The sequence below is a fragment of the Equus asinus genome, chromosome 14 (assembly GCF_041296235.1).
Source record: "Equus asinus isolate D_3611 breed Donkey chromosome 14, EquAss-T2T_v2, whole genome shotgun sequence".
Classification (NCBI taxonomy): Eukaryota; Metazoa; Chordata; class Mammalia; order Perissodactyla; family Equidae; genus Equus; species Equus asinus.
In genome coordinates this window covers 15,135,691-15,148,763 of record NC_091803.1, presented here as the reverse complement: position 1 = coordinate 15,148,763, position 13,073 = coordinate 15,135,691, and the positions used below count along the sequence as shown (strand labels likewise).

Here is a 13,073-nt window from a genome sequence, read left to right as displayed (position 1 = left end):
ACAGCAGCCAGTGATCTCTTTTAAAACAGAAATCAGATCACGTCAATCCCCTGCTCAAAACTCTCCATAATGACTTTTTAAAAAAAAAAAAAAAGAAAGAAAGAAAGAAAAGCACACTGCCACAGGTGACAGTCTGTGTGTGTGGATGTGTCTAGAGTCTTGGAAGCTTGACTACCCTACGTTCTCCTACAAATGGCCCTCGAGAGCTTGTTTGGAGGTTCCAGCAGGGGAGTGTAGCTACTCATATACCCTTGATGGAAGAACGGTCCTCCTCCATTGGGGAAGGTCATCCTCTTTGACTGAACACGCAGCTTCAAGAGGGATGCAGGTGGAGCAGTGAGGGAGAAAGGCAACACCCGCCCAGGCAGCCAGATCAGCCGAATCAATCCTGGGGATCAGTGGGGTGACAGATGTTGCAGCCAGATGGCCCTCACATCCCATAATGATTTTTTGGCTTGCCAGTTTCCTAGCCAATGATAAGTGTCCCCCACCCTGACTCCCAGCCCTCCTTCTTGGGGAAAAGTAACGTGCAAAGCTACAAACTACATTTCCCAGATTCCCTTGCAGTTAGGGAGGACACGTGATCCACTTCTAACCAATGACACATAAGGAGAAATCACTGGATAGGGATTCTAAGAAAGTCACTGTTTTCCTGAGAAAAGGGAGACTGTAGCGCCATATATCCTGGGCCCTTTGCTCTTCCCCTTTGCTCGTGCCTAGAAAGTAAATACTCAAAAGAGTAGCCACGCCGAAGACGCCAGGACGGGAAGGGAGAGGGGATCTTGCTCCTGGAGCCGCTGCAACAGCCCTTGAATGCCCATCCCTGGATGCCTTGTTAAGTGAGAAAAAATAAATCCCTCCCTTGGTTATATCGCTGGGGTAGAGTTTCTAGCCCACGTAGCCAAATACAGTCCTGGCGCAAGCTCCGCATCACCCTTCGAATAAATTCCCAAAGTCTCGCATGATCTTTCCCAGAGCATCCCCTACTGCTCTCTCCCTTGTACTTCCTGCCGCAGCCTCCTGGGCCCTCTGGGCTCTTCCTGGAACGTGCCAAGTTTATTTCTGCCTCAGCGTTTTGACCTTGCTGTTCTGCTAGAACGCTCTTCCTCCATATTGTTCACACGGTTTGTTTGAGCCCTCTCATGGCTCAGCTTTCTGCATTAACATCACTTCTGCACCAACGTCTTGCCTTGACCACTCTACCCAAAACTGGCTCCTTCACACTCACTCTTTAACTCTTCAACGATTTATTTTTATTCATAGCTCTTACCACTACCGAACATTGTCTCTACCTGAGAGTACATTATTTACTTGTTTACTTAATATCCGTTTACTCCACTGGAAAGGAAACTTCAAGAGGCACAGCACACGCCCAGTACCTAGAAGAGGGCCTGGTATACAGTAGGCATGCAAAAGATACGTATTCAATCAATCAGTCAATTCACGACATCTTGAAATTGAGGGGGACTCTTCCTTACACCTCACTCAGCAGTTCTTGGTAATACCAAGACTATATAACTAGCCTACCAAAAGTTGGTTTGGTATTGGATCTTTTTTTCTTTTTTCTTTTTTCTTTTTTTATCATGCCAGTACGTTTTTGGGCTCTCATATTTTATATCAGCACTCCTGGTACATACACACAATTTCATGGCCTCACCCGAAATTCTGGACCAGTTCCGTAGTTTAAGGCTGACCTCATGACTGAATTTAGCAGCAATGCTTTCAAACACCTGCACTGACCCTGAACAACGCCAGGGCATTCTCCTTTTGGTTTCTCCCAGATCATCCGAAAGACGCTGAGTGGTGAATTCCTTTACAGACACCAGAGACTCGCTTTTCCCCTGACCTCTTCTAGACTGGGCCAGGACCGAGATAAATCCGTTCTCAACGTGGACGGTATCAGGCCAGAGTGCTAAAGGCGTCAGATGCCTGGTTCCAGCCCCAGCTCACCAGCTACTTGGCCTGGGGTGACAAGGAGTGATAAAGATTAGCGACCCTCAATTCCGTCCCCTCCCTACAAAGAGAAAGGCCGGACTCGCGAGCTCTGCGCGCCTCCCCGCTCACAAGCGAGTCTGGATGCGGAGTTTTCGCTTCCTTGGTACCCTCTTCCTCTCCTTGCGCGCCCACTTTCAGACCGAAGCCGGCCCCGCCCCTCCCGGGCCGCGGTGACCGCCCCAGAGCCCCTAACGCGCCCAGCCCCGCGAATCTAGAACCCGCCCACTCCCGTCGGCCCCCGCGAGCCGCTCCCCGTCGCCATGGAAACGGAGGCAGCCAATCGGCGCGGCGGCTTCCGCTACGCCTTGACGACGGCGCGCGCTCGGACGGCACTGGGGGGGTGCGGGTGGGCGCGGCCGGCCTGCGCGCGGCGGACTGCGATGCTCAAGGCCAAGATCCTCTTCGTGGGGCCCTCGGAGGTGAGGCCGGGGCCGGGGCCGGGCCCAGGCGAGCGCGGGGCCCCCATGGGGCAGGGCCTGGCGGACGGAGCCCTCCGGGAGGTGGGAGCCCAGTCCCCCCGCGCCCACCCGGTGTGCCCCGCTGGCCTCACCGTGAACTCGGCGCCTCCAGACTTGACCCAGTTTCACTAGGGGCCCAAGGTAGTGAGTGGCATTAAGGCACCAGAGCCTGGGTCGCACTTTGCGTCTGAGGTTGTCCCTAATGAATATGTCTAGGGGACCAGAAGAGCAGAAGGGGGAAACCGACTGGACTATTATCTGGTCTTGGAACAATTAGCTAATAATGTGTGGGGGGGGGGGCGGTTATATCTACTTGTGTACTTCACACCGTACACAAAACTAAGATTCAGATGGGCGAAAGCTGAACGTGTTGAACAAAAGAACTGTAGAAGAAGTAGGTGACTATTCCCCAACTTCAGCACGGGCCAGGATCGCCTGGAGGGAGCATTAAAAACACAGATTGTTGGTCCTAGCCCTGTGTTTTGATTTTGTGGGTCTACGAGGGACCTGACAACTTGCATTTTGCTGGTGCTATCCGCCCAGAGGAACATATGGAAAGAAATGCTTTTAATCTGGAGGTAGGGAAGGTCTTCTTAAGCACAACACAAAATTGAAGAAACCTTAACAGAAATGACAGTGAAGTTAAAGCCTGGGGAAGTGTTTGCAAAATATGTTACAAAAAAAGATAAACAGGGGGCCTGTCTGGTGGCACAGTAATTAAGTTTGCTCATTCCACTTCGGTAGCCTGGGGTTCGCCAGTTCGGGTCCCAGGTGTGGAGCTACGCCCCACTTGGCAAGCCATGCTGTGGCAGGTGTGCGACATAAAATAGAGGAAGATGGGCACAGATGTTAGCTCAGGGCCCATCTTCCTCAGCAAAAAGAGGAGGATTGGTGGCAGATGTTAGATCAGGGCTAATCTTCCTCAAAACAACAAAAAAAAAGATAAATAAGTAGAACACAGAAAAGTTTAAGAATCAGTAAAGAAAAGAGAAACAACTCAATAGAAAATCAAACGAAGGCTCTGCACACAAGAAATACAACTGACCAGTATGAGAAGATGCTCAGCTTTGCAGTCACAGGAACACAAATTAAAACAAAAAGATGATGCTTATTTGCTCATCAGATTGGCTGAGAAAGTTTAGAAGGCTGATAACAGCATCAGGATGCTTGTAGAGAAATGAGTACTCTAGGATTCTGTTGATGGAGTTATACATTGATAACAGCTTTTTTGGCAATCAAGTTATTAAAATTTAAAATGTGCATAGCTTTTAGTGCAGCAATTATGTTTCTCAAAATCTCCTGCAGCTGATACTTGTCCATATTCCCCATGAGTCATGTACAATATTGAACAGTTGGAAACACCCTAGGTGCCCAGCAATAAGAGAATGTCTAAATAAACTAAGGCACATTCTTGCTTTGGAAGACTGTGCAGCAGTTAAACAAAATGAGGCAAGTCTGTGTGTACTGACATGGAGAGCTCTCCAAGACATAAACTAGTAAGTGAAATAGACAAGTAACAACAACATGCACAGGAATATGAAACATAAAACAAGCATAGACACCTTTTTTTTTAGTGGAAATTCTCAAATGTGTCCAAGAGGAGAAATAACTGTGAGCTCCCAGTCCTCGTCACCCAGCTTCAACAACAAAATATATTTCTGCACATACATTTCTCCCTTTCACTCACTACTCTTCAAATGTACCAACCTTTCTATTCCTTTAACACGCTCTGCCCGTTGCTGCCCTCGTGCCTTTGCGCTAGCTGTTCCCTCTGCTTGGAAGCCTGGTTGACTCATTGTCATTCAAATCTCACTTTAAATTTCATCTATTAAATTTCCGGACTGCCCAATCTCAAAGTCTCTATCACATTATCCTGCTTTATCCTAGTACTTATCACTCCCTCATCTTTTTGTAATTTATTCAACAGCACCTGCAGAAGGCAGACACTTAAAAATACCTTATGGGCCTAGCAGGCACTTTCTTCATTTTCCTGTGAGAACCCCTCCCCCCTCAATAAATTGGTTTTGACCAAGTTGTATATAGAAACTTTAAGGGCATAGAGGAAATATACAAATATGCTTTTATATTGTTTTATGTATTGGTGTCGCTATGTGCCCATTTAAAGGTACACTATGAAATACATTAATTTGGAAATGCTGTTTTGTTCCATTCTTGCATTTTGTGACAGTCGTATTTAAGCCCCTCACCTGCACCTTTGACACCTGAGGGCCCGTCATAATGGGAGCTGGCTTTTGAATCACCTAACAAAGCACACCGTGGAAGGAGTTAGGATCTAGCATCTTCTGAGTCTGTGTATGACCCTGTTCAGGACATGTACTCCAGCCTTGAGAACAGTGCCTATGACATGAGGGCATCTGCCTTATTCATTCGTCCTCTAGATCAGTATCCACCATCTCTACGCATAGCCACCTACTGTGTTATTCTCAAGTGCTGTTTAATTTGTGAGACCACATCCTCAGAAGAAGTTATGAAAGCAGTGTGAAGCTCCTCCGTCTCTCCCCTTTTTTTCTGATTCTGTCAAGTTGCCTCTACAAGCCCATTGAGGTGATTCTAGTCAAGCAGTTGTTGTTCAAAGAAAAGTAATTAAGGGAACAGGGCATGATTCGAGAGATTTTCATAAGTTCTCAAGTGTGGGAGATTCCCTTTCTTAGGAATAATTTTGAGGGAGGGAAATAAAGCTTGTTTGGGGCTGGCCCAGTGACGTAGTGGTTAAGTTCGTACGCTCTGCTTCGGTGGTCCAGGGTTGGCAGGTTCAGGTCCTAGGCGCGGACCTATGCCCTGCTCATCAAGCCATGCCGCGGTGGCCTCCCACGTACAAAATAGAGGAAGATGGGCACTCTTGTGAGCTCAGGGCAAATCTTCCTCAGCACAAAGAGGAAGATTGGCAACGGGTGTTAGCTCAGGGCCGATCTCACCAGAAAAAAGCAAAAGCTTGTTTTACATTCAGAAATGTACAGTAGTTTTTAAGTAAATGATGCAAATTTATAGAAAAGATCTGGAAAGTATGTCATAGTTGTTTATGTTTGGGGAGTGGGATGAATGGGATGGATAGACAGATGGATGCTTTGGTTGGAGGGACCGGGAGGGCTGTTGTGTTAATTTTCTTACAGGAACGTGTATTCCTTGTCTTATCTACAAGGAGAAACAGCCCAACATGAGAGGGCAGCACGGCCAGCCACCTGTCCCCAGACCTGGGACCCAGCTTTGACTTTGAACTTCTGTGTGCCCTTGAGGAACTCTCTTCCACTTTCTGGGCCTCAGTGGCTTCATGTCTGTGACAGACTGGGCTTTCTAGAAGAGGTGGAGAGGAGCAAGTGAGGAGAGAGACACACACTCACGATTGTTTTCTGTTATCCTCGGATAAGTTCACTGAGAGCCAGTGGGGAAGTCAGTGGGTAAAGTCACCCAGCGGCAGAGCCAGTGCTGGAACCCCGTGCTCCCTGGGTCCAGAGCAGGCTGCGCCCAGTGCATAGAGCACAGCAGCGAGGTCCACTAGCCAGAGAGAGCCCTCTGCCCCGCGATCTAGAGATCTGGGTCGCCGTGGCCTGTACTCCATCATGCCTCGTTCCAAGCCAGCTTCTGGAGTGCTCATTTACCATTTACTTTTGTGCTCTTCTGCAAAGATCTTTAGCATCTCTATTTTCACAGAGTGGAAAAACCGTTTTGGCCAACTTCCTGACAGAATCCTCTGACATCACCGAATACAACCCAACCCAAGGAGTGAGGTGAGCCCTGAGCGGTCTGTGTCCTGGCGCGCCCCCGTCCGTTGCCACCCCCCTCCTTGTGGTGCGGGTGGCCTTCCAGCAGTGCACTGTTTCCGAGGTAGAGATGCTGCCCTTGTTTTGCTGTAGGATCCTGGAATTTGAGAACCCGCATGTGACCAGCAACAACAAAGGCGCGGGCTGTGAATTTGAGCTCTGGGATTGTGGCGGCGACCCCAAGTACGTTTCCTTTTAAGAGAGTTTGCTTCGTCAAATGATTCAAAAATCAGCTGCCCGCCGGGCGCCTTGGACTTGGCCCGGCACACTTCGTAGCGTGCATGAGGGGCTTGATCCATTCTTTGGTGATAGGCACTGCTCTTGAAAGTTCAGTAGTTGAGTTATGATCCAGTGAGAAGCCATTTAGCAATTATTAAGACGAAGATATTATGTTTAAAGCCCACAGTGAGAAACCAGAACCGCCTGGCACACACTCCGAATGCTTGTCCGCCTCGCAGGTTTGAGTCTTGCTGGCCAGCCCTGATGAAGGACGCGCACGGCGTGGTGGTCGTCTTCAACGCCGACATGCCGAGCCACCTGAAGGAGCTCGAGATGTGGTACTCCTGCTTCGTCCAGCAGCAGCTCTTACAGGACACGCAGTGTCTCTTAATTGCGCACCACAAACCAGGCTCTGGGAGTGACAGAGGAAGCCTGTCCCTGCGTAAGGAGACTGGAGTTCTTGCTGCTCTTGTCTCGAATGTTCTGGGCGTTGGTATATGGCTGTATGTCTGAAACCAGCAGCTGTGTGCTGTAACTGAGTGCCTCCTGTGTCCTAGGCATTTGGTCTTCTCACCATCAGTGAGAAATCAGAATGGCCGAGTTGGGAGACCTGTCATACCATCTCGGCCAGGACCCTTAAAAGCAGGCAGACACTGAGAGAGGAAAAACGCTAGTTTTGGCCACTTATCAGTGCTATTAGGGACACTTTTCTGACTGGCCTTTTCTCAAGAAAAACTCCAATTTGCACATGACACACACCATTACAGAGGTGACAAAGTGATCATGGAAAACACTCAGAATAGTCAGAAATCTCTTCCTTTCTGGTGTCAGAACAGAGTTTTTCTATTGCCGGGGGGCAGTGTGGTACAAACCTTCCTGTTAAATTATGCCAAGCAGACACAACTTTAGTTTTGGACTTTAGAAATTTAAACGAAATGGCTTCTATTAACTCTCGGGTCAGTGGAGCTCAAAGTGGCCCCTCATGAAAAGTTCATGCCTAATTACATTGTTTTCCTTCTAAAGCGCCGCCCTTGAACAGGCTGAGGCTGGTGCACTCGAACCTCGAGGATGACCCCGAGGAGATCCGGCTGGAATTCATCAAGTACTTAAAGAGCGTAGTCAGCTCGGTGTCTGAGAGCCGCGACCGGGAGGAGATGTCAATCATGACCTAACCGGCCTCCACCTGGCCTCCTCTGCATCCCCAGAGACGTCCGCTTCTTTCCCAGTGCAGCTCAGCCGCCTTGACCAGCTGCCTGTGGCCGTAGAAGTTCTCCTTGTCTGCTCAAAGGTACCGTCAGCCAGGGAGTTGACTCATGCCATCTATTCTCTGTCCGCAGTTCACTTGAGAAAATCCTGTTATTCAATTCTGCTTCCTTTGCCCCAGACCTCTCCAAAGAGCTGGAGAACTGAGGTGGTTGTTTTTCCCCCTCACATATGTCAAGTTATAAAAATTGTGGAGTTGTAACTGTCAAAGCCCAATGATACAACCGTAGTTTAATCCGTGTGTATTGGTTTGAGCGTCATTTTCATCCTTAATTCACTCAATAAAGCCCGACGTGTTGAGCATCTTCCGTGTGCTGCACTGTTCCAGCTGCTGCCCACATACAGCATGAACTAAACAGATAAACATCCTTGCCTCACGCAGCGTCCATTTTATTCTTCTAAGTACTGGTGACATAGAGTCAAAAACTTAAGTCCTGTGCCTTGGATATGGGAAAAGTTGTAGACTCTTCATTTTCTGTGATTGGTCTCATTCTCACGCTCCCATCCTCTGAGACCATGAGGGACCTGGAGCAGTGACGATGCCAAAGGAAGATACAGTCGATCCTCAGTCGTGGATTCCGTTATTTGCGAATTGGTCTGCTCGCTAGAATTTGTTTGTAACCCCCAACTCGGCACTCACAGAGCTTTCACAGTTACTCAGAGGGGCAAGAAGTCTGAATAGGTAGATGCGCACGTTCCCAGCTGAGGCTGAACAACGCAGCACCCTGCCCTCTTGCTTCAGCTCTCCTCCTGTAAACGAGGGTCCCCGTCACCGTCTGTTCAGTGCCACATTTTGCATGCTTGTGCTTTTCATTGGTGATTTTGCTGTTTAAAATGGCCCCCAAACATAGTGCTGAAGCGCTGTCTAGTGTTCCTGAGGGCAAGAAGGCTGGGAGGTGCCTCACGGAGGAAAACAGGCCTTAGATAAGCCTCGTTCAGCATGAGTTACAGTGCTGTTGGCTGTGGGTCCAATGTCAGTGAAGCCAGAACCTACATTAAATAAAGCGTCTTTAAACAGAAGCACACATAAGACAACGTTACATATTGATGGTTGATGAAAATGTTGTGATCAGAGGTGTGCAGGAACCTAACCCTGTTTTTCCCTGGGAGCGATGGTTCGTTGTTCACTAATCCAGTGTTCGCGGTGACTTTGCAGAACACAATGACTGCGAATAATGAGAATCAACTGTATTTCCCCTCTTGCAGTTTAAAAGTTTTCAGGTTAGTTCAGGCTCTGGGATAAATATCTCATCAGCTCAGTGTTACAGTCCACTCCCTCTGCCTTCTCCCCGAGACGGTGTCAGGGTGCCTGGACAGGGTTTGTGCCATTGTGTTGGGGTGGGGCAGCTGTCCTGAGGGCAGGTCCTCAGGTTTCCTCCCTGACCTCTGTCAAGATGTTTCTGGCCACCCTACTGGCGGTCTCCTGCCAAGTCCAAGGCTGGGAAGGTTCGTGACCTGGGCTCCACCCGTGGGACCAGCGCTCCCCAGGCTGACTCAGCCCAGTCCTGGCTGGGGCTGGCCCTGCACATCTCAGAGGCAGCTGTGGCCTCCCCCGTCCCAGGTCTCTGTGTCTGTATGGCAGGATCACTTTGCCCCTTGCCACAGTCGGCCTGTCCAGTTGATTCTCAACTCACAGCTTCCTGGGAGAAAAACAGGATTTTCGGGGGAATCAAGAATTTGGCAGGTGAGGGGCCGGCCCCGTGGCCGAGTGGTTAAGTTTGCGCGCTCCAGTTCCACAGCCCAGAGTTTTGCTGGTTCGGATCCTGGGCGTGGACATGGCACCGCTCATCAAGCCATGCTGAGGCAGCATCCCACACAGCACAACCAGAGGGACCCACAACTAAAATATACAACTGTGTACCAGGGGGGCTTTGGGAGAAAAAGGAAGAATTTTAAAAATCTTAAAAAAATAAATAAAAGAATTTGGTAGGTGAATATTTTCAAAATATTATTCCTGTTATTATCGTAAGAAATGCAATGATATTTTCATTGTAAACTTAACAGGAGGTTTACCTGCTCAATTAGGATAATTTTTTAATTTTAAAAATATTATCTTTTTAAAAATTGTGTTAAAATATACGTAACATAAAATTTACCATTTTGACCATTTTTAAGTGTACAGTTCTGTGGCATTAAGTACATTCACATTGTTGTGCAACCGTCACCATCATCCCTCTCCAGAACTTTCCATCTTCCCAAACTGAAACTCTGCCCCCATTAAACGCTAACTCCCCGTCCCCACCCCCCACCCCGGCCCCTGACACCCGCCGTTCTCTTCCTGTCTCCGTGCATCTGACTGCTCCAGGGGCCTCCTACAAGTGGAGTCACAGTGTTTGTCCTTTTGTGCCTGGCTTATTTCACTCAGCATAATGTCCTCAAGGTCCATCCGTGTTGTGGCAGGTGTCAGAACTTCCTTCCTTTTTAAGGCTCAATAATATTCCACTGTGTGGATAGACCACATTTAGTTTATCCATTCATCTGTTGGTTATTGTGAATAATTTGCTAGGAATATTAGTGTACAGTTCACCTAGGATATTTTTGAAGAATGTTCGCATTTAACCTCTCCAAGATTTTATTTTTATCTAGATGTCCTTGATATCTCGATACTGCATCACATTGGAAGGTGGAAACATACATTTTCTAAAAAGTTGTTTATCATCTCAGAGGAATTTAATTCTTCAATATTATTTCATGTAATACAAGTAAAAACAATGTCATGTTGTCATAACACCTAATTTGTGAAAATGCTCAAAAGATTTAAAGCTCAGAATAACCAAATATGGTGAGTTTTAGTTTATTGTACAAGAGAGTTTGTTTTAATCTTAGGAGTTACTGTTCAGTCATAATTTTTATATTTGTAATTTTTTAACATAGCCAACCTGAAAATACATTAAGCAGATCGAAAGTTAGATGTCGATCTTTTCAACTGAGAGTGGGAGAAAAGTAGAGACGCTGAAGAGAAAGGCATGTGTATGCCCCCGTGCCTTTCCCTTTTGTAGTGAGGAGGCTGAACTGTGGCTGTGTGGGCCATCTGTTTGGGAGAGTGGCTTTTGCAGATAATGACAATCCCCTGGTAAATTTCCACTGAACCCCAGTGAACCTTGAGTGAACTGCCTGGCTTACCTGTGAGCACATTTTAAGCCCAGGTTAACTTCCCGCCTGACCTGCTCTCAGTGGGAACATACATAAGGAACACAAAATAACGTTACTGGCAACTGGAGCAAACCAGCTTTACATAATAGCTGCAGTAGTAATAATTAATCTTGAGAATACAGCTCCAAGACAAAAAGAAGTTATTTTTATCTGATTTTTAATGATTATCCAAGAGCTCAAGAGAAAAATTAACCCAGCAGCTTTCATTTATGTTAATGGCCAGGGTACAACCCCGTAAGTTCTTGAATCAAGAAAAATGTGTTAAATTTTAATAGGCCACACGTGCATGAGTTACATGAGGACGTTCAATGAAGAAGTCGCCCTGTCTGCTCCGTCCCTGAGCCCCGGTCCCTCTCAGGCAGCCCCTACCTTGCGTCTTTTGTCAGGCCGTCTGGGCACACGCACATGTGATTTGTGAGTGGAGATGGTAGCAAACTGTTGACACTTTTCTACAACTTGTTTTTTACGCTTTTTTATCTTGGGAATTTGTGTCAATACAGATAGAGCTGTCTCGTCCCTTTTTTACAGCTGCATAATATTCCACCTAACTGTTTAGGTTGGCATTTTATATTGGATAATTCTAATAACCATTTATGTTGCACTATTGTATTTTTATTGATGGACATTTTTAACGGTATTGGAAAACATGATTTGGAATATAAATATGTTTGCCTGTGGAAGTTTAGAGAAGTGTTTCAACCATCAGCCCTTTGGAGGGAAGGATCTGGGCATCCTAGTTCTGGTTTATAATTTCACAGGGCCATTTTGTAATGCACAAAGTGACTTCTGCCATGCCTGTGCTGGCATACGGTTGAGGTAAGATGACTTTCTTTCTCTCACAGGTGTGACATGCACATGAAACAACCTAGTCACCTGGGGAACCCAGGAGAGCTCAGCAGGGCCCCAGGGAACGTGTCGGGGAGTGAGGGTGCGCATGAGTGACATGGGGGGTGGAGCTGGGTGTGTGGGTGAGGGGAGAAGACAAGGGCACAGATGGTGAAGGGCCTCTCAGACCAGGCCAAGAAGGGAGAGTTTGAGGTGCCACCGACGGAATTTCACTGCAGATGAACGTGGTCACATCTCCATTGGAGAAGAACCCCTCTGACGGCAGCAGGAGGGCTGGGCTGGAGGGAGGAAGGACAGGGTGCGGGGGCTGCTGTCATTCCTTGGTTTGTGGCTGCATCGCTCCTGTCTCCTAGGCCAGCATCTTTGCGTCTCTCTCTGCTCCATCTGCGCCTCGCCTTCTCTCCGTATCTGACTCAAACCCCCCTTGACCACTCTCTTCTAAGGACAACTATAATTGCATTCAAGGCCCACCCGGATAATCCAGGATAATCTCCCCATCTAAAGATCCTTAACTTCATCACATCTGCAAAGTCGCTTTTTCCAAGTAAAGTGAAATCTGCAGGTCCCAGGAATTAGGACCTGATATATCTGGGGGCCGTTATTCAGCATCCCTCAGAGGCAATTCACTGAGGGTTAGTGGAAGAGGAGCAGGTTTGGGGGGAAGACGATAAATGACTAGTCCATGATGACCCAGCAAGGTAGGAACATGGACCCCGTGCCCCTGCTCTTTCTCCTGCCTTGTGCTAACTGCGCACGTGAGTCCACAGTGGACATGGCTAAGAGTGTCCCCTTGGAGACTAAACCTCTCAAAGTAGTGAAACCACCACCACCACCGCAAGAAGAGCAGGACGAATAACCGTTTTTGAAGCCAGGCTTCTCCAAAAATGGCTTGTAAGTATGTTGCAGACAGAACTAGCATCCTGCTTCTTGAAACCAAACAGATGACCACGCAGTATTCTCACGCTCTATCTGCCATAAAGAACACTATGGCCTATTCACTTACATTGTAACTAAACGTCCGTCTCGGAACTGTTCAGGAAGGCCCCTGGAAACATTAGACTGCTTATGGAACACCAGAAGACCCTTATGTCCACAGGGTGGGTGACATTGCCGTGACAAAGAGTAGAGCTTTGCTGGTAATTGATGACGTGAGAGTTAATAAAATGCAGTACTCCGGATACCCATGGAACAGGTAACTGCATTTGTACCACTTAAGAAAATTGTTCTGAACCGTGGGTCTCCTAGATCTTGACTTCAGCTGTCACCCCCTGATTGTTGAGAGTTACATGAATATCCTGGCCTTGGCTGAGGCTGTCTCAGCAAATGTACTCTTCCCTTAGGCAAGAAATGAAGGAGTCCA

General features: G+C 47.7%; 1 protein-coding gene across 2 annotated transcripts; it reads left to right on the top strand.

Annotated features, from left to right (window-relative positions):
• The first annotated feature begins 2,248 nt into the window (after positions 1-2,248).
• Positions 2,249-8,022, top strand: IFT22 (intraflagellar transport 22). Of its 2 annotated transcripts, XM_014853925.3 has the most exons (5): positions 2,249-2,414; positions 6,123-6,199; positions 6,326-6,415; positions 6,691-6,893; positions 7,475-8,022. In XM_014853925.3, exons 1-5 carry the CDS (start codon positions 2,256-2,258, stop codon positions 7,621-7,623), a joined length of 678 nt encoding a protein of 225 aa, XP_014709411.2. In that variant the 5' UTR covers positions 2,249-2,255; the 3' UTR covers positions 7,624-8,022. The 2 variants fall into 2 exon arrangements, with proteins under 2 accessions (XP_014709411.2, XP_014709412.1); XM_014853926.3 differs by lacking the exons at positions 2,249-2,414; positions 6,123-6,199 and having other exon boundaries at positions 6,632-6,893.
• Positions 8,023-13,073: the final 5,051 nt, after the last annotated feature.